The following is a 23,628-nucleotide window of genomic DNA, read 5'->3' on the forward strand; positions in this document are numbered from 1 at the left end:
TTGTACTGATGAAGCGTCTAACCCTTGTTCTTTGACACTTGTATATTTTGTTGCTGCCACAGACACGATAACAGATGGCTGTAGCTCCTCCTCACCATGACGCACCTATGGCATCTAAACGAAGCATTTGTTAAACCTCACAATTAGCATTTCAACGGCTGCCACGTAGGTTCTTTTAGAGCCAGAAACCATCAGATCTGGTCCAAGGATTGAGTTATCTGCTAGTCTTAGCAGTCTGATTACCATGCTGCACTGACCAGCTGCACTGGAGGGGCACAGATAGCTGCTGGAAATGAGTGTAGACTAATAAAAAACTAGAATTTCACCAACAGAACTAAAGCACAATTTGGTGTGTACCACACAGTAGGTCATACTTTTCTCAGGTCACTTGATTTTAATAATCTTCTAAAAGCAATCAAAACCGCAAACATGGTGCAGTGGTGATCAGCTCCAGTTATCAGTGATGAGACCTGCCAGCATCATCCAGCCCTGGAGGTTGCCACTTGGTTGCTTCTTAATTAACACAATGTTGTTAAAATAACAATGTGAGCAAACTTGTGCACAGTCTTGTGCTTTTCGAATATCCCTCTCCTTAACTGATCACCCCCATTGTTGTCTGCAAGGCACATCTTTTGGCATTTCTTAGCACCTATCTGGTCTTTACGTTTGACGTCATTAGCCGTTTCCGGGTCCAAACTCCGCTTTAGGTCCCAAAGTCAAACGAACACTGCGGCATCACTGAGAGTTACAAACTGTCTTCCATCTTTAATAAAATGATCAGCGCTGCTGCTCTACCAGGTGTAACAATAAAGTTTAACATCCAGGCATCCATGAAAACAGGATTTATGAAGTTTAACAATGTTTGAAGTTAGCTCGCTAGGTATGTAATCTGTAGATGGAAACATGTTCTGACTGAGGGATTTCTGATCAATTAAAACGTACAGCTCTGCTATAACTTCTGACATAAATGAAGACAGAAAACTAAACAGCAGTGACATTTATAGGGTTTCTGAAGTTGGGCTAGCTGGTACATAATGATGTGCTACGTGGTGGCTAACTACATAGCTTTGTTAGCATGACATAAACACATTAGCACAGTGAAGCTGGAGGATAAAAGCTAATTTTTCCACTCGATAAAAGTTAACGTGAGGGTTCCCGATGGTTAGGGACAAATGCAATCACATGGCAGGATGCTATAAAAGGGACCAAACTTCAGTGAGGAGAACGACTGAGATAATCCATCCACAATATGAGGTTAGTCATTAATATACTGCTGCAAGGGCTGGGCTGTAGTTATAGTTCGTAAGGGTTTAAAAACTGAGATTTTCTTTAGGTTCTTGTTCAGATTAAATAGAACAAGATACAAAGCATTAAAACATGTTAAAAACAAAGAGTAGTTTGGACCCGAAAGCAGGGTTCATATGTCATCATTTAAAAACCGAATACACAATCTGTACTCCATCCACTGACTGACTTCATCCTTGGCCTCTGTATAAATGTCTTGCTTTGCTATGATTCTTGCAGAAGTGGTTCTAGCGTCTAAGGTTGCTGGAGTATTGACATAACTCTACAAATGCTCAGGACTTTTGTGCTTTCTTTACCTAGGTTTTCTCTTTGAGTCACTGGTTTTGCAACATTTCATTTAACAGAGAAATACACAAAGAGGTAAGGTATTGAAAAGAAAAATGTGCTACAAGAAATAAGCGGTTTCCATTTTCAAGGGTAGGTTGTTTACTTGTAATTCTGAACTTTACTAGTGAGTGAAAACTCCACTAGAGTATGAGAAGCCTCCAACTTTCTAGAGGCTCTCAGGAAGGAAGGCAGATAAAATACAGAAAAGCCTTTCTGTCTGACAAGTCTTTCTCTCTGTGTTTCTTTAAATGGGAGGTCAGCTTATTGGACTGAATCAAAATGGCTGACCTTTCAGCTGAGCAGCCTCAGAGCACTCAGCTTTGACGGGCGCTGCTCTTTCCGAGCTCGGGCTCTCGTTGCTGCTGGGATCAGTCAACTCCTGTCAAGGCCTCTCTTTGATGGAAGCGCACACATATAAAAACATGTATGAACGCATCTCGCTGGCAGATGCAAAGAAACTCACCAGCACACAGTGAATGCTGTTGCCTCTCAGGTCTTTGCTCGGTGCCTGCAGTAACTTCCAGTCTCTGCCTCTGTTGTAGGTGATGTACGTCTTCACTTGGTTGTCCGTCCTTTTGTTGGCGAGGAACATTCCTTTTATTCCCGCTACCTGGAGAATCAGAACGGTTCACGGCTTTATGTGAAATTTTACTTTATTTGACCAATAAATATGATTGCTTTCCTATTTTCAAGTCACTGTGCCGAAAACGATCGCAACGCATTGCAAAAGCAAATCAGACACTTCAAGGAAACGCAGCCTACTTCTGCATTCCCAACAAAAACCAAACACAGTCACAAACCCTGAGTGGGAAATGATCGACTGTCTGGAGACTTGTGAATAATCGATGTGTGTCTTAAATGAATCTGACTCCCTGTTGGAGACCTGCAGGACGACTCAGGGATACTGAATTGAGTCTGTGACAGTGGCATCAGGCAATGAAACTCCACTTTAGTAATTGACAGATACTTCAATCTCGCTTGGAGGAGAGATTTAGCACATCATGCGTTTCGGGTGGCGACCCCAATCAAGACAGTAGATTCGATTCTATTGCTCAGGCCACAGCAGACATGAGCGGCATCACCAAGGGCTTAATTATTAGATTCACAGATATAGTTCTATTCTACGTTAAACTTAAAAGCATCGTGAGTTCCACAGAGCCTCAACACCAGCTCATAGCACACCTTCTGTTTTTGGATTTGGTGTGTTGTGCAAAGTGATCTGCAGTTATTAATCAAAGGAAGAAATAATCTCAGGCTCCTAAAAATCTATATGGCTGGCACAATGCCCCTTTGCCTTTGTTGATGTCAGCACTTTGAAGCTGTTTCATATTCACACAACGTGCTCTGAAGATTGTAGGCCTACAGCAGCAGGGTTCCTTTGCAAAATGACAAAGTAAGTACATTTCATCACGTCTGCCTGCTAGCTCCAAAGTATTGATCAGCGTTCGTAATAAACCTGCAGGCCGCATGCTCATCGAGCAGGCCTGCTGTTTAAAAACAGAGAATTGTCTAAAATGAATACTGCAGGCTCCAAAACTAAAGCTGAGGTTTCTGCATTTGTGCGATGTTCCTGCTTCAGACACAGAGTTTATTTTCCTGTGGATACAGCATCAGTGGTCCTCCTCAGTGCTCTTCACATACAAGGTCTTAAATAATCAGGCCCCATCTTATCTTAATGACCTTGTAGTACCATATCACCCTATTAGAGCACTTTGCTCTCGCTCTGCAGGCCTACTTGTTGTTCCTAGAGTATTTAAAAGTAGAATGGGAGGCAGAGCCTTCAGTTTTCAGGCCCCTCTTCTGTGGAACCAGCTTCCAGTTTGGATTCAGGAGACAGACACTATCTCTAATTTCAAGATTAGGCTTCAAACTTTCCTTTTTGCTAAAGCATATAGTTAGGGCTGGACCAGGTGACCCTGAATCCTCCCTTAGTTATGCTGCAATAGACGTAGGCTGCCGGGGATTCCCATGATGCATTGAGCTTTTCTTCTTCACTCACCTTTCTCACTCACTATGTATTAACAGACCTCTCTGCATGAATCATATCTGTTATTAATCTCTTTCCCTCTTCCACAGCATGTCTTTATCCTGTCTTCCTTCTCTCACCCCAACCAATCACAGCAGATGGCCCCGCCCCTCCCTGAGCCTGGTTCTGTCAGAGGTTTCTTCCTGTTAAAAGGGAGTTTTTCCTTCCCACTGTCGCCAAAGTGATTGCTCATAGGGGGTTATATGATTGATGGGTTTTTCTCTGTATCTATTGTTGTATGATCTACTGTACAATATGAAGCGCCTTGAGGCGACTGCTGTTGTGATTTGGCGCTGTATAAATAAAATTGAATTGAATTGAATTGAAATTGAATGTTTTTTTTACCTCGTAGAGGTCGACCATGACGTTTCCCTCGAGGCCCATGCTGCTGACCACATTCTCCAGAGCCAGAGTGTAGTAGACCCCTGAAGTGTCTGACACATACAGGTTGTAGGTTTCATTCTGGTTCCACTCCCTCACAGCCGCGACGACACGGTTTTCATCCGTACTGATCACATGCAGATCCTGGTAGGAGTAAAATGATATCACAGACCCTTGTTACCCCAGCGTTTTTATCTTTACAACTTATGTTTGTGCTGTTCTGTATCATACAATAAAAAGTCTTGACAATAATAACAAATTGACATATACACCATGTGGACGAAACACATTACACCTCAGACATGGGAACCCATGCATGAAGCTGCTGGCACACTGTTTTTGTGCCGATATAAATACCAGACGAGGTTTGGATCGCTGCAGTCACTGAGCGTTTGCAACTTCGTTACAAGTAATGCATTCCTGTAATCTGATTACTTTTTTAAAGTAACGAGTAAAGTAAGGTATTACTTTGCAAAAAAAGCAATTAGGTTACTGTTGCTTTCCTGTAAGCATTACTAAACCGTGATTTTGCTTGTGCGAGTGTCTCATGACAGTGAGTTAAGCGTTCATGGTAACAGACGTGTGCAGATCAACAATGGATAATACGGAGTACAGGAGAGAGTACGACCATGCAGGGTTTAAAGCGTGGAAGTACTGACTCCCTAAAAAGGGACAAAAACATTAGCATCAGCTGTTCACTCTGTGTGGGAAGAAAACTTCTTTCTACAGTGAAAAATGAAACTTCATATCTGAGCGAGCTGCCACGGGAATGTGACATTCCCAGAGAAACCCCCGGATCCCCCCGCTGACATGACCACTGTTGGCAAACCTCCACCCGCCTCACCCCTGCTAAACAGGGGACAATAGATTTAAGAGCGACAGGACTCAGTGCTGCTGAACCTTTGATTTTATTTAATTTTTGCTGTGTTTTACTTGCATCTATTTGAAAGAGTGAGTGCAAACACAAATCATGATTTTATTTTATATGATGGATTATGCAGGAAATAGGTTTAAATAGCAAATAAATTTCTTCAAACCACAGACAGTTACATACATTTAAATTTTTGCTTGATGCAAGGTGCATAAAGTTAAAAGATTAAAACTAATAAAACAAGTTTTAAAAAGAGACTTTTTCATTTGATTACATTTTATATGATGGATGCAGAAAAAATAGAACTGGGCTGAAAGGTCTGTTGTTTTATTACGTATTCAGGCTGTGTGTCAAGTAACTAAGTACTTTTGAAAATAAGTAATCAGGATTATGTTTTTGGAGAAGTAATCAGTAATTTGTTACTAATGACCTTTTTCAAGTAACTTGACCAGCACTGCTCAGCACACAGAGTCTGCTCTATATCCTACAAGGTCTGGCACTTCATGGATGAGTTGCTGTAGTTCCTAAACAGCTGCACTTTGCAGCAATAGCACCTACAGCTGATGGCGGGAAATCTACAAGCGAAGAAATGTCACAAACCAACCTGCAGCAACAATTTCATCCCATTACAGTCTCACACTGAAATTCAGTGAGATCTTTAGAACGATGCATGAAGACTGCGTGGGTCAATGCTGGACTTTATACACCTGTAGCAATGGGAACGCACAGACCTGGATTAAAAGATTAAAAGGTAGAGCTCAGGACTTTTGCCCATGTAATGCAGCGGTCCCCGGTACCGGTCCACGAGTCGTTGAGTTCACGCTCGGCTGTGAAATTTATGGTTTTCAGGGTTTGTATCGTTAACTCGCCGTCTTATTTTGCAAGAAATATCTCCGAGTTACCATAGTGACCAGAAAGCATTAAGGAGCAGAGAGGAGGATGTTACTCTTAATGTTGTTGGCGCATTTTCAGGAGGATGCTGCTAATAAAGTTACACAATTACACAGTAATTTCGGGTTTATTATTATATTAAGAAAATACCAAAGGTTCTGTCTCGGTCGTATCATTTTATTTTGTTGTATTCATCCGCGACACCTTTATTTATGTGGTGTTATAAGCAATGTGTGAATTTGGTGAATTTGTTGGCGCAGTACCACATTGCCCTGTGTCAGTTCTACTATATAACTACAATGGGAAACAGCCATGATCTTATAGTGATGCATACAGACTTACAAATGGTTGTTTTAATAGCAAAGTACAATCTTTAATAGTAACATCATAATGATTAAAACTCCCTCTCTTTAAAAAGCAGTTTAAATGTTCGTTAATATCTTGACAGAGACAACAAACAGTTTGTATTCACCGTGTCAACAGTAAGCTTCTGTTCAGTGTGCTCCCGACTCCTCTGTGCATTTTGCATATTGATATTTTTGTTCATTGCTTTTATCCAATAAAAGTCAACATCCCCTCTTTATGCGTGCTCTTAATATCATCATCAGCTTGAAATTACACTTTAAAAGAACATCCATTTACTGTCATTTGTAATGGAAATTTGTAAAGGCTTTAATTTGTTTTTTTTAGGCAACATGATCTCTTCTATGCTAATAGAAATGTAATTTTTTAGTGTGTACATATTGTTCTTACCCTCCTGCTGGGCTTAATCATATTTATTAATCAGAATCGCTTCACGTTTAGTATTCATGTATTTCCACTAAGAGGATACAGCAATCATTAAGACTACGTCGGGCTTATTGGGCAGAGTTATGCAGCTGAGGCCATGCTGTTTAGTTGTGTGCTTCATCTACCTCTGACTGTGCCAGCAACACCTTGCAGTGAGCTGGCAGCAACCTGGGCGCCCAGAGCTTGATTGAATAAAACATGTTTAATTGTCAACGGGGACGTGACAAGCGAGGCCACGCGCACATGGAGCAGCATGGAATAACAATTCTGGAAACACTGCGAGAGCTACTTTTGCCCTTGATTCGCCCATAAATAACAGAGAGGGCACCACACGGAGCCGGCACGATCTGGAGCGTTATTGAAAGTTTCGCCTTCATATTGAACAAAGTTTAAAGCCTATTTTTTTCCCCTTTAGAAATGAGAAAAAAGAAAGAAGCCAACGAGGTATATTTCTTACCTTGGGCAGCGTATACTTGGGCAGCTTCATAGGGGTGAAGACATCTCTTTTAGCTGACACGTAGTAGATTGGCCTCCCCCCAGTTGACACCTTAAGGTGAGCCAAAAAAGTTTGTAGACATTAATAAAGCAGATAAAGGATTTTCACACGTATAGCTCAACTAATAGCATCTCTCTGTAAGAATGACCTTGACAAATTCCCCAGAAAACCCAACATCTTTTCTCCTCCACACACTTTTCTGTAATATTTATTACTGAGCAAACTGGACAATTACCTACCTGGACAAACACATACTCATCTTGCACCACCAGAGAATTGGGGTCAATGTAGCCGGGGAATGGTTTGCCCTTATTGGCGTCGGTGCAGTTCTGCAGCTTGCAGGTGACATACAGCGCCTCTGCTCCGACACACACACACACACACACACACACACACACACACACACACACACACACACACACACACACACACACACACACACACACACACACACACACACACACACGTCAAGCCCTGGCATCAGCAATGGTATTAGCCAATGAAGAAAGGCAGCCTTCACCCAGAGCCAAGCAGCCTCTTTTGGCCCCTACATTACTCGTGTCAATAAAGTGGTCCCAGTAAGGGAGGAGCTGGGTGGAGGGGAAGACAGATGACCACAGAAGCCAATTGCTTTCTTTGCCTTCAATCGCAGCGCTGGGAAAGAGCCTGTCCCCACACGTTAGCCTCTGCCAAATATGTGCCGGCTCCCCCCACGCGCGCATGATCAATAGTGATAGTCTCTGGCTGTGCGACTGTAACATCTGACACGATTGATGTCTGCTATGCATGTTTGGATGATTGGCTTTCCCTTACTGTATTGGCCTCAGAGAGGTGCCATACAAACTCTGTGAGATTGAAAAAACTAACTACAATCATTTAAGTGTTAAAGAGAGACTGAAACGTGGTTAAAACTGAAGTGGCAAAGGCCGATATATCCTGACTTTAAGTTCTTAGTAACACCAATAAAGCTAGATCGTGTTTTTTAACTTCTTTGACCTCCTAGGACCTGGCGTCCACATATGTGGACATCACATTTTGTGTTATTTAGACCAAAATACTCAATTTTGCTCTACAAGGGCCTGATATCCACTTGTGAGGACATTATACTGCCACTGTTCTATCGAAGTTTTATATGAATATCCTCACATATGGCTCTCATTTTTCTTAGAAACAAAGATTAGGTAAAAAAAAAAAAAAAAAATCTGCCAATTCTTTGTTTTTACTTTCATCAGGTCCCAATCAGCCCAAATATCAAAGAGAAATTAAAAATGCATGCCGTGGAAGAGTTCGGGTCTTAGGAGGTTAAAACTGAATTTTATCCATGAAATATTTTTCTTGCAGAAAAAAAGATTAAAGAAAAATAGCTCCAGCAAATAAATAAGCATCAGTTTGTCTGACAGATTGTGGAATAAGAACAGGCTCTTACTAGTTTTTGTACAAACTTTTCCCCCATTTTTCCACTTTGGACTGAAAATGAAAAACCAATGACAGTCCACCCAAACACGTATTTTTACACGAAACAGGAAAAGAACAAACGTTGTTTCGGTTTATAAGAGTAGGAAATAAAAGGCCAATCTATCTCACTTTCAAAAAAGTTGTTTTTTATTTGTACTTTTTTGTTTGTTTGGTTTAAACTCAAATAGATCCGCGTCGATTGCAGTGATGCAATTTTGAGAAAGAAGGGAGGAGTCTGTGGGAGTGGTGATTTATTAATACCAACCACAGATCGTCCTCTGTGGAAAAAAATAGCAAGAAAATTTTCAGAAAGCTATCACAATGATAGTTATCTCAACAACAGATAAAAATAAATCAAGTCATATCTGATTTACTGAGTTACCTTTGGGGTTCAGCACTGAGCCCTAAAATCTTATGTACTTAGATTATATCTGCAGGGGTTTTAAAACTATTCAAATGTACTTTTGTTTTAGAACGTGCTGTTTAAAAGAGTAGATGCTGTAAGTTTCTGTCCATACTTTTGTTTATCAGTAATTTGTGCTCTTTGCATTTAATTCAATCCTTTTCTATATTTATTTTTATTGGCATTTTGGGTTGCTGCTGAAAATTGCCGAAATTTAGGGAAAAATATTAAAAATATAAGAACAAGGAGTCACTCCCAGAAAAGTGAAAATGAACCTCAAATATCCCAGTGTTCATTGTCATTCAGGACGAAGAGTGTTTCTTTCTACTTAAAAGAGCCCCCCTGAGCTAAATCACTTGCTTTTAAAAGCATTCTAATATATGCATTACTTTTCCGTCCGTTGTCATTGTGTGTCCCCCGACTCGGCCATTTCCGCTGTCCCTTCGTATTACCCTTCAATGGAATTGTCCACACAACTCCCAATTCTTCTCTACTTTAGCACAATGTTCACGATACAGTACAAAGACGGCAGAAAATGGAGCACCGGACTCGGAATTCAATTACTCACGTCCTTCAGTGATGCTGGTTTCCAGGTGAATTAAGCCCGGCTCTTTGTCCAAACCCATTTTCGACCTGAAAGGCAGACAAATGTGTTTCAGGAACATCACTATTGGTCTTCTGCCTTCGGGCAGATGTCACCTATGGCAGCTGCTGTCTAACACGAGAGATTGCGTGTTGCAAAGTCAGACAAATTTATGACGACGGATAGGTTAAGTCAAGCACTATGACAGTCGTGCTTAACATCAGCAGGAGCTGGCTGCAGGAATTACCTCGTCTTTGTCTTCACTGTGAAAGGCAGCTTAACTTGTAAAGGGAAAAAGAGGGCCTCGGGTTTACTGTGCGATCTAAATGTTCAGAGTCCCCACAAGGTCCTTTTTCGCCCAGAAAAATGGAGGAAGATGTTTCCTGGCATCATTAGGAGAGGAAAAGCCATTGATTTTTCGCACTACAGTAGGGATGCCCGCAGATGGAATAGCATATAATCATTACGGCATTAAATATGTATTAAAAAGACTGGGGGATCAGAGGAGAAGCAAAGGCAGCACACACAGAGGGGAGAGAACGGGGGAGGTGGGGCGAGACGGGGGAGAGAAGCTGGGAAAGAGGCTGTGTCGACAGGTAGAGCGCACACACAAACGAGGAGGGAAATAAAGGGGAGTCTGTGTGAAGCAGACACAATGAGAGGCAGAGACCACTATATCGTTTAATCATTATTATACTTATTGGTAGTATTGGTAATTTCCCAGATGAAACGCAGCTGTGAATAGCATGGCCTAGTTATCTGAGCCACATTTCCATTTTCACTGAATAATCCATTCAGGTACCCAGGAGCAGTGTGAGACGGGCACAGAAGAAGTGGACGGTTTGTTTAAACTTGTGTATTTTCAGTGATGGCACACCTACAGCGGGGCGTCTGTGTGTATGACACTCGTCTGAACAGCTGTGTGGCCTCTGAAGCGACTCAGAACAGGCATGCATAAAAACGAGATGCAGCCGTCGCCTTTCAAAAGTATATCGCATACAGGCAGCTCTGCACGCTTTTCACATTTGTAATGTCACAGGCAAATTGCACACGTTAAGCTCACAAACTTATTAAATGTGGCCAAAGTTAGAACGGCGTGTGGCCAAGTGCTGCTCAGGTTTACCAAAACACGAAATGAGATTACACTCTTGGTGGCTATGTATATTACAGATATAAGCTCGCTCTGCAGCCTCATTACCACGACTACCACCACACCTACTGCACAGCGAGCGTCCCAAAATAGAACTCTGACAGCTTCTGCAGCATCAGCCCTTCAGGCTCCCTTCACTCCTGGCTGCCCAGCTCGTTACTACCCGACGGTTCCTCTGCAGTTAGTCGAGGTGAAAGCTTTTTGTTACGTGTTAGTTACAGCACAGAGGGCAGACGTGCTAGATAACACCGAGTTGGACAGCAACTGTGGGGCGGTGGCAGTGAGGCAGCGAGGGAAGGCCAGGGAACATTGTAACAATTATGAGAAGATGAAGCAATGCAGCAACGTTAAGATGACAACTTGTGTTGCTGGTTAAGGCCCGCTGAAAGAAATTAGTCGATTATTTCAGTTGATTTCATCTCAGTGGACGAGAAAACTTTCAGATTCACTCCAAACTGGTTCTGAAGCCTTTTTTCATGACTGAACTCGACGATCAGGCACGTCAGACATATGAATAAAGGAAATCTTAAAAACCTCTCTGGCTCATATTAAGTAACATTAACTATGTTATTATTGTGGTAACAAGAAGGTAAATAGTTATTATGCCAACATCAGGAACACGTTTATCGTTACTGGGATTTAGATAGGCTCGTTATTCGTTACTTCATGTGTTGCGTTCGACTTATTTCAGAAATCGGAACACGGACCTGGGAATAATGTCACACTCGAATAAACGGCGTTCTGGTTAGCCTCATCAGAGAATGCTGGATTCCAATATGGCGATGCCCTTGAAAACGGTTGGTGTTGCTAGCCCTCTACAAAAACAAATGACTACTCAACACATATGCAGCTTATCTGCAGTCTGGAGTTACCTACATCTTCCTACTCGGAAGGCAGAATTTCCGAGATCCAAGTACAATTGAAAGCACCACGACTGCAGTTTCTGTGTTGGACATAAAAAGCGCACGTGACACTGTGACGTAGGCTAGAATCCTGGCAGCAGTCGACGACGGTCCAGGCGTGGGATTTCTCTCGTGGAATTATGCACATTCAGTCAGGGAAGCAACACATTAATAAGAGCATTCTGAGTAAAACCAAAGTTACTTTCCCTAGTAACTAGTTACTTTGAAAGTAACGAGTAACTGAGTTACTTTTGATAGAAGTAACTAGCAATGTAACTAAGTTACTAATTACTAAGTAACTTACCCAACACTGTTTATATAGCACCACATCACAAGGCCTCAAGGACTATTGTAGCTTTGGATTAATTCTATTTTTCTCAAAATGCCTCGACTACGTTACTTGAAAGTTGACTTTTTCTCACGTGACGATTTAAAAAAAAACAAAAAAAACCTTTAAATCATGTATAGTCATGTAAAAAAGGTTTTTTTTTAAGGTTGTATGCATCCCTACAAATTCACAAAAACTACATCTCTGACTCTGCTCAGACATGCAAAACTGCCTGTGGGCAAACCACAAATCTTCAGACAAGACCAAAGTGGAGACGTTTGGCTGAAATGCACGGCGCCATATTTGGTGAAAATCAAACACAGCATATCAGCACAAACACTTCAAACCAACTGTCAGCACAACGGAGGAGGGCTGATGATTTGGGCTTGTTTTGCAGCCACAGGACATTGGGCAGCTTGCAATTATTAAGTCAGTCAAGAACTCCTCATACTAAAGTATCCCTGAGTCAAATGTGAGAAAAATAAATAAAGCTTGACTGAAAACGATTATGCAAGAGTTAAATTGACAGACCTTAATCTGACTGTGGTGAGAGCTGTGCATAAACAAATGCCTGCAAACGTCAATGAACTGAAGCAGAAGAGAGGGAACGAATTCCTCCACAATGATGTGAGAGACTTAGAAAGTCACACAGAAAATGAACACTACAAGTTATTCCAGCTACAGCTGATTCTACAGGAGTCATGTAGTGCAATAGGACTGCAAAAAACGTTCCTTTTCAGATGATGGTGTGTCACCGTAACACAGAGGGCAGACAACATGCTTGAGCACAGTTGGACAGCAATTATATGGTTGGTGGGGGAGAGAAGGATTGTCACAATTTCACAGACATTAAACAATTGCTAAATATGGATGAGCTGCATGTTTTTCTCCTAGAATATGAAAAATGTTATCAGCTGGCTGGTTTGAAAAAAATAATATATTTAAAAAAATTTACAAACACTATAAATAAAGAAATATTCGGGCTCGGTTGGATGCGTTGTGCAAGCCAATGCTGTAATTTGTAAAGAACAAAAACCGTTCTGCATCATGGCTGATTTAGGAACTATCCTACACTATCGAGCGCACCGTACGTACCAGTAGAAACGATTGGGAGCCACTCGCTCGTGCACCAGCTGCCACCTCCGTCCAAACTCCACCGAGCTGTAGAGCTGCAGAAAGACAACCAGACATGAGTATTTCGTCACATGCATCTTAACACTTGCTGAAATTGACCGTTTTATATAACACTGGCCTTTTTCAGATCACGAGCTGTGTTTACTCTTTACTGTGGGTTTGTTTTCACACCTTGATTTATTCGTCAATTTAACAGCAGCAGCGTAACGAGGAGTGGGAGACGAGCTTTCTCACAATATCTCACACACATATTTGGCTCGAGTCGAAGGTATTAAATTAGATTAAAATTTACATAATATTCAAACACTGCAAATGAATAACATGGCTTAAAAACATCTAGCAGTGTAATCACTGTCTGTCTTCCCACACGGCTGTGCGTTACTAGAGAACTCTTACAGAGAATATTTTGCCATGAAGCCATTAACACAATGAAAAACACGATAAGAATGAAATGTGTAGGGTGCAGCTTTTCATACGCTACAGAAATGTGCCTCGCTGTAACAAGCCTGCAAACTGCAGCGACATATGAGGTATGAGGAGCCAAAGCGTAGTGGGTGGTCTCCATACAGACGTTATTCACTGGTGGGTAAATCGCTGGAAGCTGAGATTTTATCGTTTACACAGTAAGCAGAGAATACATGTGAAAATCTGTGTGTAATGCATCCAGATGTCCACAAAGGAGCCCCCGAGTGTCTCCGTTCATTCCAGACTCACATCCACTGAGAACTGAGAGACTTCAGCTTATTCAAGTTGTGTTCTTCAAGCAATTATGGAATTACTGAAAGACTAACTGACTAATTATCTGTCTTCAAGACACAACGTATTACACTGAATTTGTGATCTCGGCACACTGATATTCTAGATTTTGTTCATAAAGTTAATGATCTGTTCTTCAGGAATAACAGCAGTAATAATAACAGTGCACAACAGTGTGTGTTTGTATTTTTCTTTACAAATCCCCACTCGCCATGTGGGCGGTCTTTACCAGCAGAATACGTTCAAAACCTTTATGTTTATATATAAATATATGTGGTGGCTCCTAGAGACAAAACACGTACAAACTCCAAAACAGAGCTACCTAAGATCACTTAAATTAATTGAAAGCACATGTGTATTGTTTGTGTATTTATACACCAGCACTCATATATATTCAAATAATTTAAAAAAAAAGTTCATTTACCTGTTGCTACCACACATCACACTTATGTAGCCACTAAAGCTCAACACTGCACCTAGCATCCTGGAGCACTTCTGTTGTGTTTTGTACGTGCTTCGGGGTTTGTATGTGCTTTGTCTCTCGGGGCCACCGTAAATATACTTTTATTTATTCACGCCACATAAAATGTAATAAATAAATCATAAAATACAAAAACCAACTATTTACATTTAAACTTTTAACTATTTAAATGTTCAGCTTTTTCCTTTTAAACAAATTTAAAGTGAAACAACACAAAACACTGCAAACCACAACACAATTAAATATAAATTATAATATGAAAACAAAAAGAAGATGCATATTCTCTGTCATATGGACCTGCATGAATAAGCTTTCTGAATCCTTTATCATCTGCACCTGAAAATAGTTGTGGATGATTACTACCTTTCTAATGTGACGCTGTTGTCCCTGGCTCTCTCTCTCTCTCCCTCCCGCTCTGTTCCTGTGCTACTGACTGTAACTTCCGCCCCTCCCCCCTCTGCCCAGCGTAAAGCACAAGGCTCGCGTGCGGAGTGAAGCGGAAAAAAGTGCGAGAGAGAGGGTGAGAGAAAAAAACCCCTATGGCTCCAAATAAGGAGTTCACCTCAAAGACCCGGCCCTAAGAGCCGTTTCGTTCGCAACCGACACATCACTAGTTTACAGACAGAAAGATGACAGGCGCACACACACATGCTACCACAAACATCAATAATGGGATTTTATTGTACCATACCGCTGTGTTAATCAAGAATCTATTTGCAAAAGGAAGTTATTAAAGTTCTAATTGTTAATTTGACTGTTTTTAATTTGTTTCTTGTTTTTTTCATATTCAGTTTCATATTTCACAATGATGTTTTTATAAGCTTTTTCATGACAGTAATGTTGTCTGGATGACGAGTTTGAGACGAGGGAAGTGATGGAAAACGGTGGGACTGCATAACTCATCAAGGAGGTGCTCACGTTTAGGGCGAAATTTATATTAGACATGCTTTTTTTGTAATACAGTCTTTTAAATCTATATTCTTTAGAATTATGTATAATGTAATGTATTATGTAGGATAACTGGATATAAAATGCTTAAATATTAATATTATGGAAAAACATCTCCCAACTAAGAAACATGTTTCTCATATTTACAAAATAAATGAGTCGTGCCAAAATACGGTTTATATTAAGGAGAACTGGTAATTAGAATTAAATGCTATAATCACTGATAATATATGGGAAGCAAAAGCTGTCACAAGGTATCTTATATACCTAATAAAGAACTATGCCCTTGGAGAAAATGTGGGGAAACAGCAGATTATTCACATATTTGTGGGGATTGTCCAATAATTCGAGGATTCTGGAAAAGAATCAAAGAAGAAACAGAAAATCCTACAAGTTAATCCTCCATTAAATTCAACCTTATTTCTTTTAGGAGTTATACCTAGAGAGGCATATAGCCCAGACAAAAAAAAAAGAATCTACAGATACTCCTATTGATAGCTAAGAAAATGATAACTGTGAAATGGAAACAACCAAGCCCACCATTCATAACACAACGGAAACAGAGACTGAAAAGAGTTCACACAACGGAGTGAATGACAGTGAGCGTCAACCAGAGATGAAACTGTGTGACCAGAAACCTGGTGAATGAACAAGAATCCTGAATGTTGCACTATAAGGTTATAAACTCCCCTCATGATATTTTATTTTATTGATCTTGGTCTGTTTTTCTCTCTTCTGTGGTCCTTTATCAGAGAATGTTAACATTGTGTTTGTTTGTTATCACAAAAAATACTAAATTGAAAGTTCAAAAACATCAAATAAAATGTTTAAATATAACAGTTTGTAATATGATAATGAGTTGAATTCCTTTTTAAAATAGGCACAAAATATTATTTCATTAAATATTTCATAAAGGCTTTTAAAATCTATTTAATATTTTATGAAGTGGAAGCAGAAACGTCACAGTCAAATATCTGCAGACCTGTGCTTCTTACTGTACCATTGAAAACCAAGATTTTTTTAATCATTTTAATCCTACTCTGACTCTTTATGTGCTATTTGAAATCAAATGTAAAAAATCACATCAATCCATTTTTTGTTTGTTTGATGATTATGCAGGCATCTGCGTGCTGCTTGCTCAGTATATCAACAACCTTGACAGTCTTTTTGTCCCCAAACAACTGCATTCTCTGACAAATCCGTTTACTCTGTAGCTTACAGCTGGAATTTAATGAGCCATGAAACTTATTTCAGTGTTTCAGGCTGGACCTTTTTCCATTTTAAGCATGGCCAGCCATGCAGAATGTGTAAACAATCATTTATTAGTGGATAACAGAAATGTGACTCTGTTTGTTTATATTCATTTATTTTCTAATTGCATATATTTACTCTGTGCTGAAGGGTAGCATGGAGGCCTGCATTCAAAAAACATCCCTGAGACCGTGTCTTGATAGATTATTACTGATGTCAAATCAATGATTGTATTCTGTTTTTTAAAAAAAGTTTTACTAATTACTCTCTAATAGCATTTCACTTTAAAAGCCTTAATTATATGACTATATTGCTCAATATCTTTAAATAAAAAAAAAAAACAGCTAAACACTCAGCATGATGGTGACTGTAGAAAGCAGTGGGGCTTCTGAGACACGAAGCTTACCTGCCTCATCCTAAGTATATGCAAACTATATATTCACTATCGCATCTGGTTCGTGCGCATTCGCGTGTCGAACAGCGACGAGACAAATGGCAAACAGCACAGCTGATAAGATTTCCATGACATCTATGCAACGCTGTGCTAAGCAGATGCCAGAGAAAGGAAGTGGGAGGGGGCAGGAAATCACTCTGACTAATTACCCTCCTACAGCAAGTTAGTATGTAGCCAAGCAAGTGACAGCAACTGTTAAGTTGGGTGCAGGGGGTTGACGCAGTCTTTACAACCTCCAAAAGGTCTCTTAGTCTAGAAATTCAACAGCACTGCCAAAAAGGAGGTGAGCAGATTGAAAGAGAAGCACTTTAGGGTGGAGATAATGCATGTGGGTGGGAGCACAGCTGGGTGGGGGAGGCAGCGAGTGTAAGTGCAAGAAAGGGGGGGGTTGAGCAAGTCCTGACACCTGACATACAGCGAGCAAAGAAATGGTACAGAAGCAGAGCATGAAGTTTTAATATACTGTTTACTACATCATCTGCTGGGTGATGCAAGGTAGGACATCACCTGACAGCGCTGCGTTGGTGCTGTTCCTGTGACATCATGTGTCGCTCCACCACCATCAGTGACCGCGCCCCGGCTTTGCTTTCGACACATAATTACCTTTATGAAAGGACGGGTTTTAACCACAAACACGGGCTCTTCTTGAACCCAAGCCTCATAAAATGGGACTAAAATCTGAAAATTAAAACCAAAACCAAAAATGCTGAAAAATGCTGATGTTTAATAACAAAGAATCACAGATCCGCAGAGTGTGCTCTTTGCTGTTGTGCGGCAGCAATACCACATGCAGAGATAGACTGTGTCGGTTCCTCCTTTGCTGCTAAACAGCCCCGACCCATTACGGCATGAATCCAGTAGATCCTTTTTATCATTTCAGGAGCACGGAGAGCACACATGACTGTGTTTTTTTGTGGTGGACAAATTCAGCTGTGTGCACGCTGACACTATGTGACATATACATTTCCAGTTGGTTTTATCCCTTTAAGTACTGTAAGCTTTCTTAGTACAACAGTGCCACAGAACGTGACAATAGAAAACTGTCGTATGGCTTGCAGTACTACATTTGAACCTGACAACCGTTTCCTTCATAATAACTCTACATGTGTATGGCCTATATGTCTATAGTTATATGCTTTCCTGATTCCAATTAACAAGCGGTGCCTGTCCTGTTGATCTGCAGCTGAATATCTCTTAGTTTGCAACCTTGTGCTAAATTGCACAGCTCTTGGCAGACGAGGTGTGTCATGTTGAAATGAACTGACCTGTTTAGAAAAACAGAAAAGGTGGTTTGGTCAATCATCCATAAACCTACCCACACCTATCAGCAGCACATGGGATTTGCACTCACACCCTATTTAGTAAATCTGTCCCTACAACTGATAGGCTAACTGTGTGTGTGTGTGTGTGTGTGTGTGTGTGTGTGTGTGTGTGCGCGCGCGCGCATTGGAAGCATCAGTAAGAGCGTGATTTACTTTCATTGTAAAAGAGACAGGCAAGTTCACCCACACTCTGTACATCCACATATCCACGCGTCCACAACAAAGGAGGATCCCTTCATTATTCATCATAGCTGAAATATTAGACCCAAATGGGCTGAGCTGCAAGAAAAGCATTTTTATTAATGCAGACGGTCATTTTAAAATGTCTATAAATTCCACCTCTTTTTGTTTCTGCCTCAGACATACAGCTACTTTCTCCCCACACTGCTTCCTACATTAGATGAGTCAGTGTTTTCTCCAATCTCTAATTTTCAGTTTGTGTGCTAATAAAATGATGACTGAGAAAAAAAGTCAGTGTCAATACTGAGGCTTAGTTCATAGTTATTTCAGTGTAGCTTTCTCTTTTTTTGACAGTTCTTTAGAAACTCGAGAACTTTAGACGGAAATGAGGAGCTGAATGAATTCACAGCAGAGAGTTCACTCCGCTCGTCAAATTGGGTCAATAAAACACAAAAACCTTGGCTCCCCCCGACGGATCGTTAGTAAGTTCAGAGTCTGAACAAAGCTACCGTGTGCTTTAATACAGCTCAGATTAAGTCAAAGCTGTTTCATTTCAAAAGAACAGAAACAGTCATAAGCATGATAGAGGTCAGAGGTCACGAGTTCAGCTTCTACCACACGCACAAATTCCCTGGAAATGATTTATTTATTTTATTTTATTACCAATACAAAAATGGTTTCAGGTGCACTTTCAGAGCTTGACTGAAGAACAAATCATACATACTGAGAAAATGTAAAAAGAAAAAAGACTCTTTGAACATCTGGGTCACCAGTTGGTTTGAACTTCATATCTGTACGTTTTAAACCAAGTTCAGTTTACTTATCTCAAAATTCAAACGCCGTGAGACTCTCAGTATGTTGTCTGTGGCTTAAAAGAACCCAATAAGCTAAACAACCTACAAAGAGATAAACAACTAAAGAAATCCTCCATATATAGAGCTAATACCACCTGTGAATTATTTAGGTTCAGCAAATGTGCTGAATAAATAAACGGGTTGAGGATGAACAGGTGTTTGTTTGTTTATAAAAACAGAAATGGCAAATCAACAGACTCCACCTTGTTTTATAAATGCAACATGTTTATGAGGTTTTCAAAATACATTTTCTATGAATTAATATCACTAACAGTGAGACTGCTCCCACTGAAGTTTTAAAGTGGCTCATTCTCCTCATGAGAAGCCTCGTTTTAGCCATGCTGGAGGTGTATTATAAAGTCTGGCTTCATATGTGGTGGCATCATTTTGAAATGCAGTGCATTCAAACCAGGTGACTTGTTAACAGCTAAGATGCTTAAGAGATTTAAAGGAATTTCTCAACCTAAAACCGCTCGTTACGTAGCTGCAGGCCCGCGTGAGCTGAGCTGTGTGGGTTCTGGATTATTGGGTTGGTGCATTTTAACTTCCGAATCACTTATCCGTGAACATGGTTCTTTAAACAGCACACAGCTGCAGTGTATGGAAGCCCACTTCCACCAAGAGGAAGAAAAAAGGATTCTCTGGGTTGAATATAGCAAAAGGAAATTAATTTAAGGACTGGGCCTTCCATAGAGGGCTTGTTTGTTGTCTTAGTGTTGCTTGTCTAGTGAGTGCTGTCAGTCTTTTTCAGAATAACTTGGCATTTCTCAAGGCTAAAGTACTGTCCCTGTTAAAAACAGAGGACTATATTATATGCCATTTTGAATTTCTCCACATTTGCAAACAATGACTGGTCACATAAAACAAGAAGGCTCGAAGCTGATATCATGTTATTTGCTATCTTGATGTCTTTGTGACACTGGCCTTTGCCTGCAGAGGTAAAGTCAGAAGATGAGCCAGACTTTTTCAAAGTGAACTTCAGCATACACGTCTGACTAAAAGCATCATAATTCCCATCTTTCTCCTGTTCTCCTGGTGAAACGGGCTTCCACGCCAGTTTTAATATTACTATCCTCACTTATCCGCTTCCCTCTCAAGTGAAACTCGTGAACTCTGACCCGTGCTTGAGCTAAACTCTTGTGTAACAGGTTTATCCGTCTTGCTCCTGGCCACTGTAATCCTGCCCTCATTGTTGCTTATCTTACTTAACGCTCTTTTGATTCCTTTTGAACAACTGGCCACTGAACTCGCCTCAGCCGTTCTCTCACCTTCTGGTCATGGCTGTAGGCGAGAATCCAGTCCTCCTGCTCAGGGTGGAAGAGAAGGCTGAGGATGTAGAAATTCAGCCGGTACTTCTGGTAGGTGGCTCCTTCATCAGAGCTGATCAGAAGGCTGCTCTCTATCTCCGGATCGGTTAGCAGCATGATCTGAAAATGTCACAAAGATGAAAGATTAGGGACACTGCAAGCAGGCTGAGAAAACAGCTCACAAAACAGCAGCAGTAACAGTTAGCCCAAACAGAGCAGAAAGACAGGCCAGCGGAGGATAGCCTACAGTGAAACATTTGTGCATCAAAATGCAAGCGTGTGAGTTTTCTTCTTTGATTGTGCTGAATTATTTGTCGCTTTTCTTCCAATTCACCCACTTGTAAAAGACAAATACACAGAGACAAGTCAATCAGAACTGATTACCATATCTGAGACATAAAGCATATTATTACCAGTGAGGCTGCAGATTAGCATATAAAAACTTGTCATCCACAGTCAGTTTTCCACTGATGATACCATATCGCGAAAAATAATTTGTATCTGTTAGGTTTGATGATATAATCAGTATGATACATCTTGCAGCAAATGGGTGTGTGTAACAGCAGCAGCGTGCACCCGCTGTTTGTCTCTGTCTTCATGCTCACTGCCTATGCTCAGTCAGGCCTTAAGAGCTTTGATTTCCCATGAGCTTCTTTCTCTTCTTAGAGGTCCAACTTTTCTTTTGCCGAATTCTGGCACAGCCCCCAGAAAAAGGACAAAAAAACACCGTCCAAAATTCCTGCTTATTATCAGATGCAAATATAATTGAATCGGTGGACCTCAACCGCCATAAGTACTGTCAGCATCAGGAGTAGCAGTAAAGTAGCAGTTTGCTGAGGTCAGACACTAGAAGGTGTTTGTGAGTAAAACACAAGCAAAAAACAACCATCAGAACTCTGGTTTAAACGTCAGGACAGTTCTGACCACGATAATCAATCCACCCATCAGTCCATCCATCACTTATCCTGGTCAGGTGATGTGTTGGGTTAGCAGTCTATGCTGAGACGCCCATAGCTCCCTGCCCTCAGTGAGATCTACGTATCCTCCCAGTTGGACATGCTCAAAAAAGTGACTCCACTCTGAGCTACTCCTGAATTTGTCTTCTCACAATATCTACAACGCTCAGCTATGATAGTCAGGGTGGGTGAACTCATTATTACAGTTCCACTAAGCATGGTCAGCCACTAATCAGAAGGTCGGTGGTTCGATCCCAGGCTGCCTCCTGGCTGCATGCCAAATATCCTTGGGCAAGATACTAACCCCATGTTTGCCTACTGGTGGTGGTCAGAGGGCCCGGTGGCGCCAGTGTCCGGCAGCCTCGCCTCTGTCAGTGCGCCCCAGGGCAGCTGTGGCTACAATGTAGCTTGCCATTGCCAGTGTGTGAATGTGTGTGTGAATGGGTGAATGACTGAATGTAGTGTAAAGCGCTTTGGGGTCCTTAGGGACTAGTAAAGCGCTATACAAATGCAGGCCATTTACCATTTACCAAGCATGGTATGAATATCACATTCTGGACTTGCAAATTTACATTTGGATGTCAATTAGGTGACAATTCCATATAAAGGGGTAGATGTGAACCTAAACCTATCCCTAACCAGTTGGCCGACAACTTCACGGATTTTAAGATGTTAAAGAACGCAAACACCGACTTAAGGGGCAAAATGTGCTGTAAATGTTTTAGAGGAAGCACTGCTTCAGCATCCATTTCTGGAAAGGGTTTAATTTCCACAGGACATGAGAAAAACATCCCCACTGTTCTCCTACTGTCCTGTCAAGGCTGGAGGGAAAGGGATTTGTTACAAATGTGTTACTGTGTACCACAGGCAATAGGCTTGCAGAGGAGCTCCAAGAGCCCTGGTAAATTTTACACTACATACAGGCTGTACTGGCTGAAAAAGTGACGAATATAGTTTTATTAGCTGAAAATATTAATCTAAAAGTTTTGGGATCGAACATTAGGAGACAGTAAAGCACAGTGTTCCTGGCAGAATACAAATACAGCAATATCTGGGAAGTATATGAAAAAAGTTTGCAGGATAAGACAGAAAATGCTGAGCTGCTGAAAGTTCTCGAAGAAGAAAAAGATAAGTGTGTTTAATGTGATCACAGTTCACAGACACTTTTTCAGGTACCTATAGATATATAAGTATAGGTACTGTAAGACTAGAATGTTTGTCGCGTTGCTATTTTGCTCAGTGCTGTTTCTGTTGGTCAGTGTTATTAATGACAGGTTTCCAAACTAAGAACCTAAAACAGTCCAATGGGAAAACTGAAAATTCACTTATGTGCATGATGATCATTTTACCTTCAATATTAGAGCATTATTACTGAATGTTTTGGAGTTTAAGTTCTATCGTTAACAGTGTCATATATTTCTACTGTCCTATCCTAATGGTTGCCTTGTGTTTATAAGCTTTTATCCATCCTCTCTATGGTCTGAGTCTTTTTGGTGACTAAGAATATATAAGGTAGTATATAAGGCAGAGTTTGACTCCTTTTGTCAGCCCAATCTTATTTGTCGAGTTTCATAACTGTGAAAGCCTAGCTCTGTTTTTTCTCAATTACAGGCTGTTAAAAGTGCCAAAGCTCTCGCAACGTTTCTGATGCCAACGTGTCGATAAAAGCAGTCGTGTAAAGTTGTATAAAGAAAAGTCCCCGTGTCTTACATTAGGTTTAAAGATGGCCTTTAGCATGACAATCTCCGTGTGGCCATTATGTCACCAGACAGCCGAGAGAATGAGAAGACACACTGCTCTCACAGTCAATATCCGTCTCGGTGTGGCAGCGTGCGGTCGAGTGTTTCTGTTCACTCATGCCGGTGAGTCATTTGTCAGCACTTGCTCGGGCAACAGCAGCCGTGGTAGGCAGGCCCACTAACACCAGTTCATCAATCACAGAAGGCAGATATAATGTTACATACGTGAGCCACATGCTAACCAATCCAATCAAACACACTCAAATGCTGTCTGAACTACAAACCCCAATTAAGGGTTTTCTCATTCCCTGGAACAGCGACGCAGGTCCAATAACAGAC

The 23,628-nt window shown here is 40.9% G+C and overlaps 1 protein-coding gene across 1 annotated transcript in view; it reads right to left on the reverse strand.

The window, feature by feature from the left end:
- Positions 1 to 23,628, reverse strand: part of LOC113023566 (VPS10 domain-containing receptor SorCS1-like) — a 196,648-nt gene that overhangs the window by 41,901 nt on the left and 131,119 nt on the right. Inside the window, 7 exon segments of the mRNA XM_026169679.1 lie at positions 2,096 to 2,242; positions 4,004 to 4,183; positions 7,048 to 7,137; positions 7,326 to 7,444; positions 9,513 to 9,577; positions 13,003 to 13,076; positions 20,556 to 20,714. Coding sequence (XP_026025464.1) covers positions 2,096 to 2,242; positions 4,004 to 4,183; positions 7,048 to 7,137; positions 7,326 to 7,444; positions 9,513 to 9,577; positions 13,003 to 13,076; positions 20,556 to 20,714 — 834 coding nt within the window.

The sequence above is a fragment of the Astatotilapia calliptera genome, chromosome 6, assembly GCF_900246225.1.
Source record: "Astatotilapia calliptera chromosome 6, fAstCal1.2, whole genome shotgun sequence".
NCBI classification, from domain to species: Eukaryota; Metazoa; Chordata; class Actinopteri; order Cichliformes; family Cichlidae; genus Astatotilapia; species Astatotilapia calliptera.